General features: G+C 36.2%; 1 protein-coding gene and 1 pseudogene across 2 annotated transcripts in view; one reads left to right on the forward strand and one right to left on the reverse strand.

Moving 5' to 3' along the window:
• Positions 1-24,930, forward strand: part of LOC130841426 (nuclear RNA export factor 3-like) — a 579,609-nt pseudogene that overhangs the window by 350,111 nt on the left and 204,568 nt on the right.
• GPRASP3 (G protein-coupled receptor associated sorting protein family member 3) overlaps positions 20,951-24,930 on the reverse strand; it is an 81,312-nt gene continuing 77,332 nt past the window's right edge. For both annotated transcript variants that reach the window (XM_057717388.1, XM_057717387.1), the window contains one exon: positions 20,951-24,646. In XM_057717388.1, the coding sequence (XP_057573371.1) occupies positions 22,811-24,496 (1,686 nt within the window). In that variant the 5' untranslated portion in view covers positions 24,497-24,646 and the 3' untranslated portion in view covers positions 20,951-22,810. The remainder of the gene's footprint in view (positions 24,647-24,930) is intronic.

The raw sequence follows: 24,930 nt of genomic DNA on the forward strand, positions 1-24,930 counted from the left end.
TGGAACCTACTTCAACATAATAAAGGCCATATATGACAAACCCACAGCAAACATCATTCTCAATGGTGAAAAACTGGAAGCATTCCCTCTAAGATCAGGAACAAGACAAGGATGTCCACTCTCACCGCTACTATTCAACATAGTTTTGGAAGCCCTTGCCACAGCAATCAGAGAAGAAAAAGAAATCAAAGGAATCCAAATTGGAAAAGAAGAAGTCAAACTGTCACTGTTTGCAGATGACATGATACTATACATAGAAAATCCTAAAGCTTCCACCAGAAAACTACTTGAGCTAATCAATGAATATGGTAAAGTTGCAGGATACAAAATTAACACACAGAAATCTCTTTCATTTCTATACACCAACAATGAAAGATCATAAAAAGAAATAAAGGAAACAATCCCATTCACCATTGCAACAAAAATAATAAAATACCTAGGAATAAACCTAACCAAGGAGGTAAAAGACCTGTACTCAGAAAACTATAAGACAGTCATGAAAGAAATCAAAGAAGACACAAACAGATGGAGGGACATACCATGTTCTTGGATTGGAAGAATCAACATTGTGAAAATGACTATACTACCTAAAACAATTTACAGATTCAATGCAATCCCAATCAAATTACCAATGGCATTTTTCACAGAACTAGAACAAGAAATTTTACAATTTTTATGGAAATGCAAAAGACCCCGAATGGCCTAAGCAATCTTGAGAAGGAAAGATGGAGTTGGTGGAATCAGGCTTCCCAACTTCAGGCTATACTACAAGACTACAGTGATCAAGATAGTATGGTACTGGCACAAAAACAGAAATATAGATCAATGGAACAGGATAGAAAGCCCAGAGATAAACTATGGTCAACTAATCTATGACAAAGGAGGCAAGTATACACAATGGAGAAAAGGCAGCCTCTTCAATAATTGGTGCTGGGAAAACTGGACAGCTACATGCAAAAGAATGAAATTAGAACGCTCCCTAACACCATACACAAAAATAAGCTCAACATGGATAAAAGACCTAAATGTAAGGCCAGACACTATAAAACTCCTAGAGGAAAACATAGGAAGGACACTCTTCGACGTAAATAACAGCAAGATCTTTTTTGATCCACCCCCTAGAATAGTGGAAATAAAAACAAAAAAAAAGTGGGACCTAATGAAACTTCAGAGCTTCTGCACAGCAAAGGAAATTATAAGCAAGATGAAAAGACAACCCTCAGAATGGGAGAAAATATTTGCAAACGAATCAACAGACAAAGGATTAATCTCCAAAATATATAAACAGTTCATCCAGCTCAATATCAAAAAAACAAACAACCCAATCAAAAATGGGTGGAAGACCTAAATAGGCATTTCTCCAAAGAAGACATATGGATGGCCAAGAGGCACATGAAAAACTGCTCAACATCACTAATTATTAGAGAAATGCAAATCAAAACTACAATGAGGTATCACCTCACACCACTTAGAAGGGGCATCATCAGAAAATTGACAAACAGTAAATGCTGGAGAGGGTGTGGAGCACAAGGAACACTGGTGGGAATGTAAATTGATACAGCCACTATGGAGAACAGTATGGAAGTTCCTTGCAAAACTAAAAATAGAGTTACCATATGACCCAGCAATCCCGCTACTGGGCATATACCCAGAGAACACCATAATTCAAAAAGACAAATGCACTCCAATGTTCATTGCAGCACTATTTACAATAGTCAGGACATGGAAGCAACCTAAATGTCCATCAACAGATGAATAGATAAAGAAGATGTGGTACATATATACAATGGAATATTACCCATCTGTAAAAAGCAATGAAACTGGGACATTTGTAGAGACATGGATGGACCTAGAGACTGTCATACAGAGTGAAGTGAGTCAGAAAGAGAAAAACAAATATTGTATATTAACACAAATATGTGTACTATAGAAAAATGGTACAAATCAACCAGTTTGCAAGACAGAAATTGAGACACAGATGTAGAGAACAAACATATGGGCACCAAGTGGGGAAAGCAGGGACGGTTGGAGCGGGAATGAATTGGGAGATTGGGATACCAAATTTGCACTCTAAATATATGCAGTTTATTGTAAAAAATAAAAAAACTAAAAAAAGAAGAGAACAGGTAAAAAGCATACCACAAAGCTGTAATCAATAAAACCATGTGAAACTGGAAAAAAAAAAAAAAAGAAAAAGAAAAAGAAAAGCCCAAGACCAGATTGCTTTTACAGGAGAGTTCTACCAAATATTTAAAGAATTAACACCAATCCTTCTCGAACTCTCCCCAAAAAAATTTAAGTGTAGTTAATGCTTCCTAACTTATTCTGTGAGGCCAGCATTACTCTTATATCAAAGCCAAACAAAGACACTACAGGAAACGAAAACTACAGGGCAGTATCTCTAAGAATACTGATGCAAAAGTCCTCAACTAGTTATTAGCAAACTGAATTAATCAGCATATTCAGTAGATTATATACCATAACCAATAAGATTTATTCCTGTAATGCAAGGCTGGTGTAACATATGAAAGTCAATCAATATAGTACACCACATTAACAGAATGAAGGGGAAAAAATCTTGATCATCTCAAAGTAGAAAAAGGGTTTGACAGAGTTCAATAGTTTTGCATGATAAACACTTCAAAAAACTAGGAATAGACAGAATCGACCTAACATAATAATGGCCATGTATGAAAAGCCCACAGTTAAAAGCATACTCTGTGGTTAAAAGAGTAAGGTTTTCTGCTAATATATGAAGCAAGATAAGGATGCCCACTTTTGCCACTTCTATTCAACATAGTGCTAGAAGTTCTAGCCAGAGCAGTTAAGCAAGGAAAAGAAATAAAGGGCATCCAAATTGGAAAGGAAAAGGTAAAACCATTGTTTATAGATGGCATGATCTTGTATGTAGAAAACCCTAAAGGTTCCACAGAAAAGTCTTAGAACTAATCAATGAATTCAGCAAAGTTACAGGATACAAATAAATGATGTGAAAATCAGTTTCATTTCTATACAGTAACAATTGACAATTTGAAAAGGAAATTAAGAGAACAATTTCATACATAATAGCAAATAAAGTACTTAAGAATAAACCTAACCAAGGAGGCAAAAGATTTGCACACTGAAAACTGCAAAGCATTGCTAAAAAAAATTTTAAGACATAAGTAATTGGAAAGCCGCCCATATTCCTGGATTGGAAGACAATATCGTTAAGATGTCAAACTACCCAAAGCAATCTATAGTCAATGAATCCTTATCAAAATACAAACATTTTTGCAGAAACAGAAAAATCCATTCTAAAATTCATATGGGATCTCAAAGGACCCCAAATGGCCAAAATAATCTTGAAAGAGAGGAAGAAATTTGGGGTACTCAGGCTTACCTGTTTCAAAATTTACTACAAAGCTACAGTAATCAAAACAGTGTGATACTGGCACAAAGACAGACAAAAACCAATGGACTCAAGTACAGAGTCTAGATATAAACCCTTACATATATGGTCAATTGAGTTTCAACAGTAGTGGCAGTACCATTAGTGGAGAACAGATAGCCTTTTCTGCCAATGGTTTTGGAAAAACTGGATACACATATGCAAAAGAATGAAATTCCACCTTTTCCTTACATCATATACAAAAGCTAACTTGGTGCATCGGACTTAAATGTAAGACTAAAAACTATAAAACTGTCAGAAGAAAACAAAAGGGAAAGGTTTTATGACATTGGACTTGGCACTGATTTCTTGAATATGATACCAAAAGCATAGGAAGAAATGGACAAGTTGGACTTCATCAAAATTAAAACTTTTGTGCGTGAAAGAACACTATAAACAGAGTGAAAAAGCAACCTATGGAATGGGAGAAAATATTTACAAATCATATATCTGGTAAGAGATTAACATCAAGAATTTATAAGAAATTCAAATTGTACACTTTAAATATATGCAGTTTATTCTATGTCAATTATATCTCAATAAAAGTCCTAAAAAAGAATATATTAAAAAACTCCTACAATTCAACAATAAAAAATAAACAACTTGATTAAAAAACTGGTAACGGACTTGAATACACATTTCTCCAAAGAGGATATATCAGTGGCCAATAGGCACCTGAAAAGATGTTCAACATTACTAATCCTTAGGAAAATGCAAATTGAAACCACAATGAGATATCACTTCACACTCATTAGGATGACCATTGTTAAGAATAAAAACAGGAAAAGTTTTGGAGGGGATGTGGAGAAATTGGAAAACTTGTGCTTTGCTGGTGAGAATTTAAACTTGTGCACTGGCTGTGGAAAACAGTACAGCAGTTCATCAAAAAGTTAAACATAAAATCCCTTGATTCCATTCTGGGTACTATATTTATAGCAGTATTAGTCACAGACTGGCAGTGGCCAAGAGGTAGAAGCAATCCAAGTGTGTATTGACAGATGAATTGATAAATTTTATATTTTTATATATATGTATTTTTTTACACACACATACACACTGGAATATTATTCAGCTTGAAAAAGGAATGAAATTCTAATACATCCTACAACATGGGTGAACCGTGAAGACATTGTCCTAAGTGAAATAAGCCAGGCATAAAAGGAAAATTATTTTATGTTTCTACTTATATGTAGTACCTAGAGGCATCAAATATTTATAGACGTAAAGTAGAATGGGGTTGCCAGGGGCTGGTTGGAGTGGAGAATGGGAAGTTATTATTTAACAGATATGGAGTTTCAGCTTGGGAAGACAAAAATGTTCTGGAGATAGGTGGTGATGATGATTGCACCATAATGTGAATGTATTTAATGTCATTAAACTATACACTTAAAAATGGTTAAAATGGTAAATTTTATGTTATGTGTATTTTAGAACAATGAAAAAGGAGCGAACTATTGACACATGCAACAAAATATTATGCTGAATGAAAGAAGCCAGACAAAAAGAGTATATACTATATGATTCCATTTACATAAAATTATGGAAAATGAAAACTAGTTCATAGTAACAGAAAGCAGATCAGCGGTTTCACATGGAGAGATGAGAGGTAAGGTTACTAAGGGGGCAGAAAGAAACTTGGAGGTGATGGGTATGTTCATTTATCTTGATTGTGTTGATAATTTCATGTGTGTCTACGTATGTCAAAACTTATGAAACTAATGCTTTAAATATATGCAATTTATTGTAAGTAAATTATACCCAAATAAACCTGTTTTCTAAATTGTGGTTCGACACAACATGAAATCTACCCTCTTAACATATTTAAGTGTACAATACAATATTGTTAACTAAAGACACAACGCAGCATGAAAGATCTCTAGAACTTATTCACCTTGCATAACTGACACTTTATACCAATTAAATAACTAAAGTTGTTTTCAAAATGTGTGTTCCATGGATTGCAATCATCTGGGAGCTTGTTACAAATACAACAGAGTCACAGGCTAATCTATTGAATCAGAATCTGCATTTTAATAAGATCCCTAGATGATTTGCATGTGAAATAAGTTTTTGGAAACCTGCTTTAGTGAATATGTATTATTTTTGCAGAGAAGAATACAAGAAATAATTGTTAATTTTGGAAAGGGGATTATGAAACTGCAGTATAATATGATTCTTTTTTCCCCAGTTTGAGATATAATTGACGTATAGCATTGTATATATTTAAGGTGTACAACATGATTTGATATATGTATATACTACCAGATATTTATGACAGTAAGTTTACTTAATATCCATCACCTCACACACACATTTTTCCTTGTGATGAGAACTTTTAAGACCTACTCTCTTGGCATTTTCAAATATGCAATATAATATCATTAACTAAAGTCATCATGTTGTACATTACATTCCCAGAACTTATTTATTTTATAACTAGAAGTTTGTACCTTTTGATCACCTTCACCCAGTTCCCCCACACCCAACCCTTGCCTCTGGCAAGCACAAAACTCTTCTCTGTTTCTCTGATTTTTTTTTTAGATTCCACATATGTGAGATCATATAGTATCTGTCTTTGTATGACTTATTTCACTTACCATAATGTCCTCAAAGTCCATCCATGTTGTTGTAAATGGAGAATTACTGTCTTTCTTATGGCTGAATAGTATTCTATTATAATAGTGTGTATATATAGATATAGATATAGATATAGATATATAGATATATCACACTTTCTTTATCCATTTGTCCATCAATGAACACTTAGGTTGTTTCCATGTCTTGACTACTGTAAATAATGCTGCAATGGACATGGGGGTGCAGATATCTATTTGCGATAATGATTTCATTTCCTTTGGATATGTGTCCAGAAGTGGAATTACTATATCATATGGTAGTTCTATTTTTTAATTTTTTGAGGAATCTCCATACTGTTTTCCATAGTGGGTACAACAATTTACACTCCTACCAACAGTGCACAAAGGTTCACATTCCTCCACATTCTTTTTATTATTATTATTATTATTATTTATTATTATTTTCTTTATTGGCTGCATTGGATCATCCTTGCTGTGTGCGGGCTTTCTGTAGTTGCGGAGAGTGGGGGCTACTCTTCATTGCAGTGCGCGGACTTCTTATTGCTGTGGCTTCTCTTGTTGCAGAGCACAGGCTCTAGGTGTGCAGGCTTCAATAGTTGTGGCATGTGGGCTCAATAGTTGTGGCTCACGGGATCTAGAGCGCAGGCTCAGTAGTTGTGGCACATGGGCTTAGTTGCTCCACGGCATGTGGGATCTTCCTGGATTAGGGCTCGAACCCCTGTCCCCTGCATTGGCAGGCAGATTCTTAACCTCGGTGCCATCAGGGAAGCCCTTCTCCACATTCTTGCCAGCATTTTTTATCACTTGTCTTTTTGATGATAGCCATTTTAACAGTGAGGTGACATCTTATTGTGGTTTTGTTGTATTTTAATGATACATGTACCTTTTCATGTACCTGTTGGCCGTATGAATATCTTCTTTGGAAAAATGTCTATTCAGGTCCTTTGCCCATTTTTTAAAATTGAGTTATTGTTTTTTGTTTGTTCATTTGTTTGCTATTGAGTTGTATGAGTTCCTCATATAGTTTGGACATTAGCTTCTTATCAGATATATTATTTGCAAAGATTTTGCTCCCATTTCTTAGATTGCCTTTTCATTTTGTTGATCATTTCTTTCGCTGTGTAGAAGTGTTTTAGTTTGATGTAATCCCATTTGTTTATTTTTTTATTTTCTTGCTTGTGTTTAGGTAACATATGCAAAAAATCATCATTGCCAAGAACTCCTGTTAAGAAGTTTTTCCCCCTATGATTTCTTCTAGGAGTTTTATGGTTTCAGGTCTTACATTTACATCTTTAATCCATTTCAAGTTAATTGTTGAGAGCAGTGTAAGATAGGGGTTTAGTTTCATTCTTTTGCATGTGAATATCCAATTTTCCTAGCACCATTTATTGAAGAGACTATCTTTTCTTTATTGAGTATTCTTGGCTCCCTTGTCAAATATTAGTTGACTGTATATGTGTGGGCCCTCAATTCTGTTCCATTGGTCCATCTGTTTGTTTTTATGCTAGTACTATACTGTGTTGATTCCTATAGATTTTTTTGTTGTATAAATACATATATTTTTTAAATTGCATACAATTTTTGATTACCATTTGATTGAATCTTTTTCCATCCTTTTGCTCTCAATCCATGTGTGTCTTTAAAGGTAAAGTGAGTCTCTTGTAGGTAGCATGTTGCTGCATTCTGTTTTGTTTTCTGGTATTCAGCCATTCCATTTTTTTGATTGGATAATCTAACTCATTTACCTTTTAAGTAATGATTGTTAGTTAAGGACTATTACCATTTTCTTATTTGTTTTATGATCATTTTGTGTGTCCATTATTCCTTGCTTCTTATCTTGCTATCTTCCTTTGTGATTTAATGACTTTTTTTTAGCTTTTTGCTTTGATTATCATAATCTTTTTTTTTTTTAGTTTCAGCAGTTTATTTAAATTGAAGTATGGTTTTTGTACAGTATTATATAAGTTACAGGTGTACAATATAGTGGTTCACAATTTTTAAAGTTAATACTCTGTTTATAGTTATTATAAAATATTGGCTACATTCTCCATGTTTGTACAATATGTCCTTGTAGCTTATTTATTTATTTATTTTAATTTTTTTTAATTTTATTTATTTATTATTTTTTGGGGGGTACACCAAGTGCAATCATCTGTTCTCATACACATATCCCCGTATTCCCTCCCTTCTTCGACTCCCCCCCCCATCGAGTCCCCCCAACCCTCCCCGCCCCAGTCCTCTAAGGCATCTTCCATCCAATCTTTCATGTAATTACTACAGGGTTTTTTTGTGTGTGATTACCATTATGCTTACATAAAATATCTTACACTTATAACACCCTATTTTAAGCTGATAACAACTCAACTTCGATAGAATTCCTAAACATTACACACTTACTGCCCCCCCACACACATTTTAGGTTATTGATGTTACAATTTACCTATATTTTATATTATGTATCCAATAATAAATTATGGTAGTCATGATTATTTTTAACACATTTGCTTTTATACTACAATTGTAAGTGAATTACACAACACCATCACAATATTAGAGAATTTGACTTTGATTATATATTAACCCTTAGTAGTGAGATTTACACTTACATTCATATGTTTTTATGTTATTAATTAGCATCCTTTTATTTCTACATGAAGAGCCCCTTTTAGCATTTCTTGTAAAGCAGGTTAATCTGATTATTTTTGAAAAATATAATACATATGCATAGAAGAAGACTGTTAGCATAAGCAGTGAGTTATATTTGCTAATGATTCCCAAAGTTATTTTAAAATATTCAATTTCTTTCTCAGTTTTACTTAATAATATGGTACATATCAATCAATATAAACAACATATAAACTAAAGCTCCTTGGGGTCCTCAAAAATTTTAACAATGCAAAAGTCTTCTGAGACCAAATGTTTAAGAACCACTGCTCTAGCTGAATCTAAGCATACACATGAGCTAGGTATCTGTGATATCCTCTAAGCCCTAGAAAAACAAAATACCAGACAAAATCTATGACGTGGGTTTGCACAGAGGGCAACTGGAGTGAAGATTAAGAGATCTAGCTGGGTCCCAGTGTTTGAGCTACTGCTGATTATAGTGTGCACCTAAACTAGGTGTCTGTGATATTCTTGGAGATTCAGAAAGACAATATATTACAAGAAGCAAAATGACAGATCTGCTGGCCAAGATGCTGAGGTAACTGTCAGGAGAGTTTCCTGGGTTCCGTGGACAGAGGCATCACCAATGATAGGACATTGGGTGAGTCATTTCCCTTCTACAGGCCTGAACTGCTCACCAGGTTGAAACTGGGGAGGCTGCCCAGCTGTTCTGGAGTATTGTGGAGACCCACAAGATCCCAGTTGGGAAAATACTCTGGGTTCTCAGCAGGGTAGGAAGGAAGGAAGGAACTCTGTTAAAGCCAAGGAATTATTTTAGGTATGGATGGAAAAGTCTAACAAACAAAAAGTTGCATTCTGTTGTTCCCTCTGATGTATTGATAGAAAGAAAAGAAGGAGCTCTGTTGAGTGCAAAGTCATCATTAGTTCTTATTATTAATGTTATTTATTGAAATCCATTGATGCAGGTAGAATACTAAGGACACCTAAAATAACAAGAGTCTCCTATCTTCTAGGGAACTAGGGAAAATCACTAGCATCTAGTGTCTGCTGTGTGCTTTCTGTGAGTTTTCTACTTTATTATCACTGGTTTTGAGAGGAAAATTATGTTCCGATTGTTCTCATTCTCTCAGAAGTAATTTGGTTTTAATCCTTTCCTTTGCCTGAGGTTATTTTTAGTCACTGCCCATATAGGAGTTGTTTTGAAGTTATTAGGAAAAGTTAATATGGATGTAAGTGGCAAATATACTCTCATTTGGATTTTTGTGCCTATTTTGGAGACCTAGGAAAAGGAGAAAAGAATCTGATTCTATTTTATTTTTAATGGCAGCATCTAATTTCTAGCCCATTATTTGCACTCAAAAAATGAATTTCCTCATTTTTTTTCCACTCATTAACCAGTAGATATTTACTGAGCACCAACCAGTGACAAAAGGGCAGTAAAAGATAACATGCTAAATGTAACACAAAGTGTTTCAGGGTCATGAAAATAATGATGTACCAGGTAGGCTGGTACCACTTTTCAGCTGTGCAACCTTGAGCAAATGACTTTATCTCTGAAATAGTTTCCTTTAGGGAATATGAGTGAAAGTGGTGAAATGAGATGCCATAAAGTGCTTGGCACAGTGCCTAGCACATGAAAGATAGTTTAGAAATCCTGCCCTCCCTTCAACCCTGCTTTTTTGCTCTAATTGCTACACCTCTTGGTACTTGAGGAACATAAAATACATCTCCCAGATTGAGTTCTATTGTGAAAAGAATAAGCACATTACAGTATTGTCATTAACATGTAGATACACAACACCCCAGGAAAAGCACACTACCTCTGGGGTGTTGTGTGAGTATCTTTATGTTAATGATACAGCATAGGCAGCATACCAGTTAAGGTTTAAACCAGTCAGTCCCTGGACCACAGAAAACTGCTATGTATAAGGGAGGATTCACTGAGCATTAAGAGCACAATCATTGAAATTAGACAAAACTATATAGGAATTCTGGCTCTGCCACTACTTAACAATGTAACCTCTGCAAGTTTTCTTAACTTTGTTCAGCCTTAGTTTCTCCAACTATCAAATAAGGAACAACGATAAATACATCAGAGATTTTGTAGAATCAGGAAGAGGAATAAGAACACATTTACATTATATATGACCTTCTGCACCATTTTTTTGTTGTAGAATGATTAGGGTGATGTAATTGGGATAGGGATGAAAATATCACGCATTTCCATGTAAATGGCGTATGTACATTTCTGCTTCCTGTATTCTTTTCTATTGGTTTTCTCCTTCTAGTTACAGAGAAACACCATCCCACAAAATAATAAAACAAAATTTTTCCAGACAGGACACTATAATTAGAGGTAGGAAATCTGGGTTCCAGGGCTATATTCACCACATTCTCACATTATGACTTTTTTTATTATTATTTTTTGGGGGTACACCAAGTTCAATCATCTGTTTTTATACACATATCCCTGTATTCCCTCCCTTCCTCGACTCCCCCCCCGCCTCGAGTCCCCCCCATCCTCCCCATCCCAGTCCTCTAAGGCATCTTCCATCCTCGAGTTGAACTCCCTTTGTTATACAACAACTTCCCACTGGCTATCTATTTCACAGTTGGTAGTATATATATGTCTGTGCTATTCTCTCACTTCGTCTCATCTTCCCCTTCACCCCCGCCCCCTCCCAAACCTCAAGTTCTCCAGTCCATTTTCTGCATCTGCGTCCCCATCACTGTCACTGAGTTCATCAGCACCATTTCTAGATTCCGTATATGTGAGTTAGCATACAATATTTGTCCCTCTCTTCCCAACCCACCCCACCCTGCACGACAGACTCTAGGTCCATCCACCTCATGACATATAGCTCCATCTCTTCCCCTTCCATAGCTGAGTAATACTCCACTGCACATACATGCCACATCTTCTTCATCCATTCATTTGTCGATGGGCATCCAGGCTGCCTCCATGTCCTGGCCACTGCAAACAGTGCTGCAATAAACATTATGGTACGTGCCTCCCCTGGGATTATGGTCTTCTTTGGGTATATGCCCAGGAGTGGGACTACTGGATCACACGGCAGCTCTATCTGTAGTTTCCTAAGGAAACTCCGAATTGTTTTCCACAGTGGCTGTATCAACCCACATTCCCACCAACAGTGCAGGAGAGCCCCCCCCTCCACACCCTCTTCAACATTCGTCGTTTCCAGATTTTGTGATGATGGCCATTCTGATCGGTGTGAGGTGATACCTCACTGTGGCTTTGACTTGCATTTCTCTGATGATTAGTGATGTTGAGCATCTTTTCATGTGTTTGTTGGCCACCTGTATGTCTTCTTTGGAGAAATGTCTATTTAGGTCTTCCGCCCATTTGTGGATTGGGTTATTTGCTTTTTTGGTATTTAGCTGCATGAGCTGCTTGTATATTTTGGAAGTTAATCCTTTGTCCGTTGTTTCATAGGCAACTATTTTTTCCCATTCTGAGGGCTGCCTTCTAGTCTCGTTTATAGTTTCTTTCGCTGTGCAAAAGCTTTTAAGTTTCATGAGGTCCCATTTGTTTATTCTTGATTTTATTTCCATGATTCTAGGAGGTGGGTCAAGAAGGAACTTGCTTTGATGTATGTCATAGAGTGTTCACATTATGACATTGAGTAAATCATTCCAGCCTTCCTTACTTCCATCAAAACAGTAATAATACCACCTAGACCTGATGGCCATCCAGAAGAAACATAATGAAGAGAAACTTACTCTCTTTTATACTAAAATAATTGCAAGCCTAGAATAATTAAAACCAAAGCAAGTATATATAATTTAATGAAATATTACAGAAATCCCAGAAAGAGACCAAAGTATTTATAAATACATATTATGATAAAGTGGCATTTTCAAGTCACTGGGTAAAGAAAACAACTTAAAAATTACTTTTATTAAATATTCAAAAGAAAATAAAGTTAGATTTCCTTCATCATAGCATATTATATAGGTTATAATGTTAAATGATAAAAGTATTATTTAAAATCATATATTCAGGATAAAGAAGATGTGGTACATATATACAATGGAATATTAGCCACAAAAAGAAACAAAATTGGGACATTTGTAGAGACATGAATGGACCTAGAGACTGTCATACAGAGTGAAGTGAGTCAGAAAGAGAAAAACAAATATCATATATTAACACATATATGCGGAATATAGAAAAATGGTACAAATCAGTTTGCAAGGCAGAAATAGAGACACAGATGTAGAGAACAAACATATGGACACCAAGTGTGGAAAGTGGGTGGGGTTGGGGTGGGACGAATTCGGAGATTGGGATTGCCATATAATACATTACTAATAAGAAAAAAAATATCAAATTGTACACTTTATATATATACAGTTTATTGTATGTCAATTGTATCTCAATAAAAGTTATTAAAAAATAAAAATAAAATCATATATTCATTAATATACCAATATTTAATAAAAAAGAGAACAAAACCTCAACTATGCCTATACATGTAGAACATTTGAGGAAAAGTTCACATATGCAGTTTGAATTGCTTCACTTGAATCATGAAGTCTGCCTGATCAATGGTGGGGTGTGTCAATGCTGACTGAAGAAGGGACCTACTCAAATTCAACACATTGTTTCTATCACAGTTTGAAATATCTCAAAGACCTCCATTCCATTCAAAAGATTTTTGCATGAATAAAATTCCTGGTGGCAAAGGCTATCCAAGGAACTAATATTTAGTTCTTAACTTACATTTTAAAGATGAGGAATTGTTTTTTCAATATCTAGGGCCTTGTACCTAGACATCATACCTTGTACCATTCATTCATTCCTTTATTCATGTAAAAAAGGAACCCTCAGTAGTGACTAAGTGCTCAGTTTTTTACATTGTAGGATTATAGATGGTAGTGAGGGTCTTATGGCAATTATTAATCAATTGTGTCCCTTGATACTGGAACCATATTACCTTAACCAAAGGGAGAATGTCACTTTCAAAGGAGAAGAAAAAATGTCTTCGGTAGTTGATTTTTATTCCAATCACAGAATAATCCCAGCTGTCTGGGGAGGTACAACTCAATATAAAGCCACAACCATTTAACAATTTCTGTGTGGTTGGTTAAAGATAAAACATAATAATTTTATTATTCTTTGCTTTTGACAAGACTTATTTGATACAGTATTTAAAAAAAAAAAGAAACTGATGTCTGAATGTGATATGACTCTTTGCATTGCCAATAACGTATGCAATGCCTATCTGTAAACTTCCACTTCCCTTGATCATTTCCTCTAGGGAACAAAGCAGCTTTTCTCTTCTCATTATACACTTTCAGTGTTTATATTTATCAGGTTTCTTGAGTTCTGGCTGCTTACAAAACTTACAAATTCCTGTAAGTCTCCCAGCATCTTGGGAGATAATCCCCCTTAATCACCTTGATGAGGGAAGATTCTGGCTTGCTTAATTAAATATCTGATTTACTTTAGGGATTATTATAGAGTTTAGCTCATATTTATACCTTCCTATTTATGATATTTTTGTAATTCCTAGACTAATATGGGTACTTGAAACTTGACTTTGTATCTTGCTCCAATACTTCACCCCTAAAGAAGTACTATTTAATCGATATATATTTTTTATCTTTATTGGAGTATAATAGCTTTACACTGTTGTGCCAGTTTCCACTGTACAACAAAGCAAATCAGCTGTGTTTATACATATATCCCCATATCCCCTCCCTCCTGAGCCTCCCTCCCACCCTCTCCATCCCACCCCTCTAGGTCATCAGTAATCGAGTTGATCTCCCTGTGTTAGGCAGTCGCTTTCCACTAGCTATCTATTTTACATTTGGTAGTATATAAATGTCAATACTACTCTTTCACTTTGTTCCAGCTTCTGCTTCCCCACCTCCCCATGTCCTCAAGTCTGTTCTCTACATCTGCGTCTTTATTCTTCCTCCGCCACTGAGTTCATCAATACCATTTTTTTTAGGTTCCATATATATATGTTAGCATTCAGTATTTGTTGTTCTCTTTCTGACTTACTTCACTCTGTATGACAGACTCTAGGTCCATCCACTTCACTACAAATCTTTATGGGTATATGCTCATCTGTTTGTATAACAAATCCTCCCTTATCAGATCTTCTCCTTATGCTTATAATTTTATTACAGAGGTAGTATTTGTTTACCTAAGATACTTTAGAAATAAGATAAAATAATAATAAAACACTCATGTCTCTCCAGCTATAATCAGTTGGAGTTTTGGTATGTCATTCCAGTTTCTTTTTTTGCATGTAACTATTATTTTTCAAAAAGATCATGCTTTAGTACATATAGGTGTCTGATTATTTTTAACTGATGCATAATATCTCATGTTATGGAAATATTGTAAATTATTTACCTAATCTTCTATTCATGAATATTTGGAATATTTCTAGTTTTTAAATTAAAAACAATGCTACAATTAATATATTTATACATATATTTTTGCTCATTTTTATGAATTTTTCTGTAGGACATATATCTACTAATTTATCATTCAAAAGTATGAACATTTTTATTTTAATAGATATTGCGAAGTGACCATTAAAAGGGCTATATCAAATTATCCACCTCAACCTCCAACAGTATATGAAATTGCCTGAATTCTTTGCAACAGTGGTTTTCAAATTTGACTGCACATTAGAACCACCTAGGGAGTTTTAAAAAAATTATCAGCACCCAAGTTCCTCTCCAGACCAATTAAATCTACATCTCTGGGAGAAGAATCCTGGGCATTAGTATTTTCTAAATGTTCTCCAGGTGATTATAATGCAACCAGGATTGAGAATCACTGTTCTACACTTTCACCAACAATGAAAAATGTTTTACTCAGACCTAGAAATTCTACTTCTAGAAATTTTTCTGGAAGAACATTTGCACAAATGAGTGTGTGTACAGTCCAGGACTCTAGTTTTGGCAGAAAGAAAATAAGGAGTTGAGAACCCTGGTATTAAAATAGCAGAAAATAACGAATTTGGGACTTGTATTCAAAACTACTACTTACTCTGGTCTGCCATGTGTGTGACATATTCCTTCAAAAATGGAATTTGTGTTAGTTATTGGACTATATATTTGAAAGTATTATATAGAGCCTTCAATAAAGAATGTAAAGCCTGAACACAGGGGAATCTCTTGGGTAACATAGACGATTTCCTTCAACTGAGAAAACTTAGTAAACACTAATATTGTCAGTCTTACAAATATGCAGAAAGGCAACTCAACCATTAGATGCAGATTCTTTTAAAAGATGGATAGATATCTATAGAAGTGGTCACAACAATTTCTAACTGGGGAAACCTTTTCCCACACTCTTACTCGTAACTGCAAAGTGGAATTCCCTGGTTGTCCAGTGGTTAGGACTCCATGCTTTCACTGCCAAGGGTAAGGGTTTGATTCCTGGTCGGGGAACTAAGACCCCACAAGCCGCACAGCTCAGAAAACAACAACAACAACAACAACAACAAATTATAGCATAACTGCAAAGTGAAGCTGCTTTGATCGAAGGTGCTGTGGAGCAAACAGATCCAATCCATGCACCCTCCCCTGATCCTCTGCAGTGCCTTTCGAAGCATTTTCAGATAATCCTAGAACTCAAGCAATCAGTTTGAAAACCGCTGTCCTGGGGTAGAGTGTCCCACTGGTATGCTGGAAATGGGTTATAGGTGTGCCAGAGATACTGCTTCCCTCAATGCACATAGTGGTTGCAGCAGGGAATGCAACAGTGACTCCAGCTGGAGTCACTGGGCTGATGCCTTTAATGGAGAGCAAATGTACAAACATTATCATTTTCTATGTGTGCCATCACACGATAAGGATTAGAGGCACTGATAGAGAGAAGAGAACTATTCAGTATATAGCCATGGCTGTAAAATAATGGTTGTGTGACTCAGAAGCTGGTTCTGAAAGTAGTTTCAAACAATTACAGCGTAAGTGTAGGAACTTCCATGGGGGCCATTGTAAAGAATAGTATTCATGGGCACTTACATTTTGATGTTTGTAAAGGAGTGCAATCAATCTCATCATACTGTCATATTGTATAGAATTAAGATAGTTCTGAGAAAAGACTAATGTTTCATATTCTTAAACCACAATAGCATAGCTATATACAAAAGATATAATATTGCATGGACCTAGAGGAGTGTACTGTGCTCTCTCCAATGCAACATTCATTTTCCATTTTCATGTTAAAATGACATTCCATCATCAGGAGCGGGATTAGCACTTTCTTGATTCAAAGCAAAGCACCTGGAAACACATTTCTTTCTGTATTACCCTTCCTCCCAACCATTGCTAACATACTAGGTATTTTGTCTATTCTTGACATATTTTAGAGCTTTCCAAAGCTCTAAGTACCTATCTGGGTTGTGGGGAGTAGAGTAGCAAGAGTCTCCCCTGCTCAGATGGAGGATTAACAACTTCTGGAGAAAAAAAAATTCTACTCATGCTTTTATACTGTGCTTTATTTTGAATACCACAACCTGAGAACAGCCAAGTTTAGTTTGCTAAGTGTTCAACATACACAATAAACATTTTGCAAGTTTCTGGAGTTCTCCTCTCCAGGGAAACTTTGGCAATGACTACTGAGAGCGACATGGCACCTCTAGGAGAGAGAGAGCCAGAACTTCTTTCAGATTTGCTGACAGGGTATATAACACTGTGTAGCTGAGCCTACTCTACTGTCCAGAGATAAGCTAAGAGGGCCCTACGAACTCTTAAAGCAAAATCTGCATATTGGTTTACTAAAGACTTTTTATCAACTCATGATTAATTATGATGCTGTTCTGAAGCTTATTTTATAAAACAATGACCAATCTCTTTAATCTAAAGAACTTGAAATACATTTACATAATCTTTATAAGGCTATAACTGGAAAGCAGTTTTGCTCACTGCAAAGCTTGTGCTTGTCTCAATAATAACCCCCATTCTGTCTTGAGCTGTACTTGCATGTACATATCAGTTGCTAGTCTAATGGTTGTTGCCTAAGTGTGGATCCGTAACAGAGTTCAGGACCTAAAATCCGTAACACAATGTCAGCAAGCTAAACTCTACACTCTTCTATTTTAAATTGAGTTCAAAAAGTGTAAAGTGGTATAACTTCTCTGGTTGTCAGTTGGTGGTACTTGTCAGGGCTTGAATCTGGAGATCATATGGGAGGGGTAGCAATGAGGGGGTATAAGTAAAATAGGCAAAGTGATGCATGCATGTACATACTCCGCTCTCCTTCTCCCACTAGGTGATGGGGTCTATCCTTACATCCCTAGAATTAACCCAATGGAATACAGAAGTGTGATTCAATTGTCACATTCATATACAGAATTTATGTAACCTTTAAAAAGTTATAAAAACAACAGAGATGATTTTTCTGCCTCTAAGGATAGCAACGATTGAAAATATTGATACTGAGTGTTAAGAATATGAAGGAATAGACATCAGTGCACCATGGGTTGATGGGATATATTTTGAAGGTCAGTAAGCCAATATATGTAAAAATTTGAAAATATCCATGAGGAGAAGAAACGCAGCCCCTGACATCCAGGAGCTGGCGCAGCACTCACAGCTAAGTCTTGGTGTTCTCTTGTTGAATATAAACAATTCCACAGAATATTAACATCCGATAAGGCCACTCTATGACTATGATATATCAAAAGAAAAACAGGCTTACTCTGTAATCATGTATGAACACAGAGAAATGGTGTCCCAATCACGAATATGACCAAATATCCTCCTATTCTGGCTCATACAGTAGCCGCTGCTTCTTTACCCATCACAACTTTAACCTTGGCCTAGTCTTTCCCATTTGTAGAACAGTATTTATTTAGATACCAAATCATAGAATTACAGTTGACCCCTGAAAAACATGGGGGTTAGGGGTGCTGACCCTCCATGCAGCTGAAAATCTGTGTATAATTTTACAATCGGCCTTCCCTATATGCAATTCCACACCCACAGATTCAATGAACCACAATTATGTAGTACTATAGTACTATTTACTGAAAAAAAATCCATGCAATTCAAACCTGTGTTCTTCAAGGGTCTACTATACTCATATTTCCTGACAGCTTTCAATCTACAGCAAAGCCTCACATCCTTAAACCCTCCTCCAAATCACCTAACACAAGTCCTAATCCTAAAATAAGTTGTTTCTAAAACGCCCTTATTGAAGCACCCCATGATTCCCCATGGTGCGTGTTCTTCCTCTCTAAAAACTAACTTGTTCAAATGCTGGTGGTTTTTAGCTGGAGGGCATTGCCATTCGTGTTCTTTGACAAAGTAGTCCTACTTTAAGGAATTTGTCATACAGAAATATTCAAACAGGCATGAAGATATAATGATGCATCAATTTTCACAGAAAAAAGAATATAATATGCTAAAGAATATGAAATAATAAACTAAAAATTATGTTGCATAAAAACTATAAAATGCTGCCGAGAGAAATGAAAGGAGACCTAGAAAAAGACAGAAGATTCAATATTGTTAAGATGTCAGCTCTTCCCAAATTTATCTATTGATTCAAAGCTATCCCAATCAAAATTCCAGCTGGAGTTTTTGTAGAAATGGACAAGCTGCCTCTAAAATTCATCTAGAAAAGCAAGAGTAAGAATAACCCAAATAACTGAAAAATAATAGAGGACTCACACTGTCTGATTTCAAGGCACTATAAAGCTACAGTAATCAAGACAATGTGGCATTGTAATGAAGATACACAAGCAGATCAATGGAATAGAATAAAGAATCTAGAAACAGACCTATTATATACAGAGACAACTAATTTTTGACAAAGATGCAAAGGAAACTCAGTGGAGAAAGAAGAGTCTTTTAAGCAAGTGATATGGTAATAACTGGATATCACCATGCCAAAATTGAACTTCAACCTATAAATAACATATACCATATACAAAAAACTCAAAATGGATCACAGACCTAAATTTGAAACCTAAAAATGTAAAACTTTTAGAATATAGGATACAATATTTATGACCTTGGTTAGGCAACAATTTCTTATATATAACACCAAAACAACTGGTAAAAGAATTGCCCTTTATTAAAATTAAAAACTTCTGCTCTCCAAAAGACATTTTTAGGAGAATAAAAAGACAGTCCCCAGACTGGGATAGAGTATTTGTAAAACATCTATCTAACAATATACTTATATCCAGTATATATAAAGAATTTTTAAAAATCAACAATAAAAAGGAACAACTCATTTTTTTATAAAAAAAAAAGGTGGCCAATATTTATACATACTTCACCCAATATATATGGATGGCAAATATGCATATGAAAAGATGTTCAACATGATTAGTGATTAGAGAACTGCAAATTAGAACCACAATGAGGTATGGCTAAAATTAAAAGACCAACCATACCAAGTGTTAGCAAGGATGTGGAGGAATCAGACCTCTTACATGCTGCTGTGGGAATGTAAAATGGTACAACCATTTTGGAAAATATAAAAGTTAAACGTATACCTACCATATGATCCAGCCATCCCACTCCTAGGTATTTATTCAAGAGAAAAAGCAAAGCATATGTCCACACAAACAGTTCTACATGAAACAGATTTAGCAGCTTTATTTGTAGTACCTCAAATCTGGAAACAACCCAAATGTCCATCAACAGGTGAATGGATAAACTGTGCAAACTGTGGTATAACCATATAGTAGAATACTACTTGGCAATAAAAGCAGTGAACTATTGATACATGTAACAACATGGATGGATCTCAAATAATTATGCTGAGTTAAAGAAGCAAGATCCCGTTCCCTCCAAAAGAATATATGCTGTATGATTCCTTTTATGTAAAACTATAGAAAGTGAAAATGATTCTATATTGTTATAGAGCAGATCAGTGGTTATCTGGGGACAACATACGGAGAGCTCAGATGGAGATATTACAAAGGGGCATGAAGAAACTTTTGGGGGTGATGGATATGTTTGCTATCTTGCTTATGGTGATGGTTTCCTGTCTGCATACATATGTTAAAACTTATCAAATTGTATACTTTAAATATGTATGGTTTGATGTATGTCAATTACATCTCAATAAAGCTATTAAATAAAAAGCATGTGGTAGATCTGTATAACACTAAATTGGAAAGATAACTGAAAAGACAAAAAGGCAAGTTGCAGAATATTGTAGTTCTATTTTTGTAAGAGAACAAATTTATGCATATTCTTTATTAAGAGGATATGCAATAAAAGATTAGGGCACTATGTACCAAATGTTAACACATGAAAAACACTAAGAGATTCAAAAATATTTGTAGAAGCCTATTTATTGATATGGAAAGATGGTGACAACATACAGGTAGTGAGAGGAAAGGCAAGTTACAAACAGTATTTACAGTATGATCTTGTTTTAGTTTCTTAACTGTTTAAAAATCTCAAAGCATATAACCCAATATTTTTACACACTGAGACATTCTCTGCAGCTCAGACCAGGGGTTGTAATTCCTACCATGAGTCTTAGAAAATACAGCTATAGCCCAAGTCCTGGGAATGCTTTCTGGACCACAGACTTCCAGAAATTACTATCATGTAGACTGAGGCAGCAGTTTCTCTCCAAGCTTTCCTGTTTTGTGTTAATGATGCTGCAGTTCTTGGTCTGGGCCTAAATTTCTCCAATTAAGTTATCCTGTACAGTTTTAGCTGGTACAAATGCAGAGCAGGCTTGCCTACTAGTAAAAGAACCATTTATCTTTTCATATGACACACAGCAAAATAAATTATAAATGGTAAACAAGGTATAATTTTGCAAGGAGGAAGAAAGCAATTATCCTTTAAAATGTAAGGTATAAAACAATGCACAGAATGATTCCAGTTCTTTGGCGGTGGGGGGTGGGGTGAGGGGGGAAGTATGTACAGATTGAAGAAGATAGGAAGGACACACAGCAAATTTCAAGTCTTTGACTCCAAATCTACAACTCATTCATTCAACAGTTTTGGGCACCTACTGTTTCCCAGACACTGCCAGTTCAAATTCACACACTCATCCCAGACTTTTCTTCTGTCTCCAGCAAGCTTTAGCCAAATGCCTAATGGACATGTGCATTTAGAGGAAGTTAAGAATTTCAAGACTGGCAGGGACATTATCTACAGCAAAATTGAATCATTAAAACCAGTCTGTGAGCCTTGAAGGCCACTACACAAAAAAGTGGAACAGGACTATAAGGGAGTGCAATGAGAGTGGGTTTTGACACCAGACAAAACAGCTATGCCACTTGCCTGCTGTGGGAATCTAGGAAAAAGTATTTAATCTCCCTAATTGTCACTGGAGGCAATCCAGAATAATGAGTTATAATCAGAAAAAAAATACCAGTATGTAGCTCAGAGAACCATTGTTGAGAAGAGGAAACCTGTAAAACACAGTGCCAACAAAGTACCTGACATAAGAGTAGGTACTTAGGAAATGTTTCCCCCCTACACCTACCTCCTTTCTCTTCAGCAAGACGACTTGACAGAAATGAAACAGCCTAACAATATAAGAGTTATAAATGTAGTAGCAAGATAAAAAATGAATATTACATTTTATCTGAAATTCAGGGCCATTTGTGTGTTGTAGAATGAGTTATCTGATGCAGGTAGAATAGGGGAAAAGCAGTAATTCATTTTACATTAAACAGCCTGTAGCAACCGTGCCTTCTTTATGTATTGAGAGTGTACATTTGGCAATGAGTGTGTGTGTGTACATATAGGTATACATGAATGTACGTGTACCATTAGATATCTTTTTCTATGTATATGCCTTGTTTCTACAACTAGATTATAAATTCAAGGACATTATCTTTTTTAATCATTTGAAGCTGCAAATGGATCTAAGCAGATACTAATGAACAAATTACCTTACTTACGATGTACCAGTTTGTTACCTTAAGTAAAATGTTAAAAAGCTCCCCATCTACACAAGAGAATAATCAACAGATGTTTTCAACTCACGGCGAAATATTAATTTGATACCGCAAAATGGTCTAGCTCAGACCTAGACTGTCACAGGTAATATTGTGCTAAAGATGTAATTTATAACATGCACACTGTAATAACCAAAACATTATGCATGGATCTTTGGGAACACACAGCCTTTTAGAGTTTGGAGATTGTTCAAAGCATTCTCTTTTATTTCTATTTTATTTCACATTGTTTCGATGATAACTTTAACTTCACGGAAAATGGCCATGAGTGTATTATAACTCAAGTGATCAACAACTACAATTGAGCCTTTTCTGATATGCTCCTTTATGTTAATAAATATGGCCACAGCACTAACGAGATTGGCTTTTGCCTCTTTTTGGTTAAAGATGAGTTTTAATGCTGCTAATGCCTTTGTATTGATCATGTCTCTGGCTGCAGTTGGATTTTCAGACATATTCAAAAGTACTTTCAAAACAAGATTTCTGGTTTTACGATTTCCCAAGGACAGCAAATGGAAAAGCTCTGAAAAGTAATTGGCAACAATGTGGTGATGGTTAGAATCAGTAGTCAGTTGTCCTAGTATCTTTAATCCAGATTGCTGTCCAGGTGAGTTCAAGGGAAAAGACATGGTTTCCTTACACATATGCTTAACATGTAATTCAACCCTGCGCTGTCTTTCATCCCCAGAGGGGGGATTCAGAGTAATTACAGCCTTTTTTCTCATTTCAGAGGAAGGAAAATTGAGCAAGCTTTCAATAAGTGTCACTACACCTACCTCATTAATAAACTCTTGGGCAAATGGATGAACATTAATGATCCCCATTGCAATTTGAGCTATTTTATGAATGAGAGGATCAGTAGTTGACTTAAGTAAGGTAACAAGTTTTTCAAACTCCTCAGAATCCATGTAGCATTCCATTTTGCAAGGGCAAGCAAATGGCTTAATCCCATTCACCTCCCTGATCCTGATTTGGCGTCTAATCTCCTCTATGGTCTGGATGCAAGGGTCAGAACCAAACGGGTACTCAGAGACAGGCTTTGAGCTTGAGGGAGTGCTCCTAGAAGCGCTTGCCACTGTTGCCACAGGCAAAGAACGAGTCTTTTCCTCAGCGGAGGCCAAGACAACATATGAAGGAGGCTTTTTCTCAAATGAGACTTGGGATCTAAAGCCTAACACTGCTGGAGTTACAGCAGGAGCTTTAGGCCAGATAGTTACCTCAGACCAGTCCTTGGGCCTATCTTTTTCATTAATTTTATCCACAGGCTGGGGCTTAATTATCCTGCTCACAGGTCTAGGGTTAGGGTCAAAACTAGTTTCATCTCCATCCCAAAACCAGCTCCCAATAACATTCTCCTCCTCTTCCTCCTCAGCCCCTGGCCTAGCCTTGCAGTTGGCCCCAGCCACAGGCTCCAAATTCTCAGCACAGGATGGGGGACCAATATCAGCTTTACCTTCTTCCTTAGCACTGAAACGATTACCAGCGTCTTCTCCATTCCAGAACCAGGAACCAACACTGGCTTCTTCCCCAGCCCAAAACCAGGTATCAATACCAGTCTTATCTTTACATGGAGACCTGGACTCAGCACTAGCCTCAGCCACAGAACAAAACCGAGATGCTATAGTGGCCTCATCTTCAGCTTTGGGACTGAAATCTGCCAAAGCTGCCTCCTTCATCTCAGTAACAACCTTGTTCTTAGATGCTACCTTCACCTCTGCCATTGCATCTTCCTGAGGCCTTGCCTTGGCTATTGCTTTGGCCTGGGTCTTGGCTACAGATCTGACTACGCCAGTAGCCTCCGTCTTGGCTTCAGCTTCTAAACCAGCCCTTTTTTCAGTTTTGGCCTTCTTTTTACTCTCATTCTTTCTATTCCTATTCTTTCTACTCGCATTCTTAACCCTAGCCATGGTTGAAGCCCGGTTATATAGGTAGCTCTATACAGTCTTGGCCTTGGTTCTCAATATGTCCCAGGACAGTGTCTTAATATTCTTTTACTGGGTTGATGGTGCTGATCTTCTGTCACTCCAAGACCACCACAACCACCGCTGGAGATAGACCTGAGGTGGAAGAAAAAAATGGGTTTTGAGTCTCTTCCAACTGTGCTTTTCTATGCATACAGCCACATAAGACATGAAAGAGCAGAGATGGATTGTGTGGTAGGAGAAGTAGAATAGTAGAAAACTGTTACCTCATTTTATCCCTTCCACAGTCCCACTAATGCCCAACAATGCCCTGCCCAGGCACTTCCATACTCTTTTCTCTGCATCGAAAAGGAATGGAAATGATGGGAAAGCTTGGTGAAAGTGAGAGAGAATAAGAAGTATCCAGTCCCTTTGGTATA

The sequence above is a fragment of the Hippopotamus amphibius genome, chromosome X, assembly GCF_030028045.1.
Source record: "Hippopotamus amphibius kiboko isolate mHipAmp2 chromosome X, mHipAmp2.hap2, whole genome shotgun sequence".
NCBI classification, from domain to species: Eukaryota; Metazoa; Chordata; class Mammalia; order Artiodactyla; family Hippopotamidae; genus Hippopotamus; species Hippopotamus amphibius.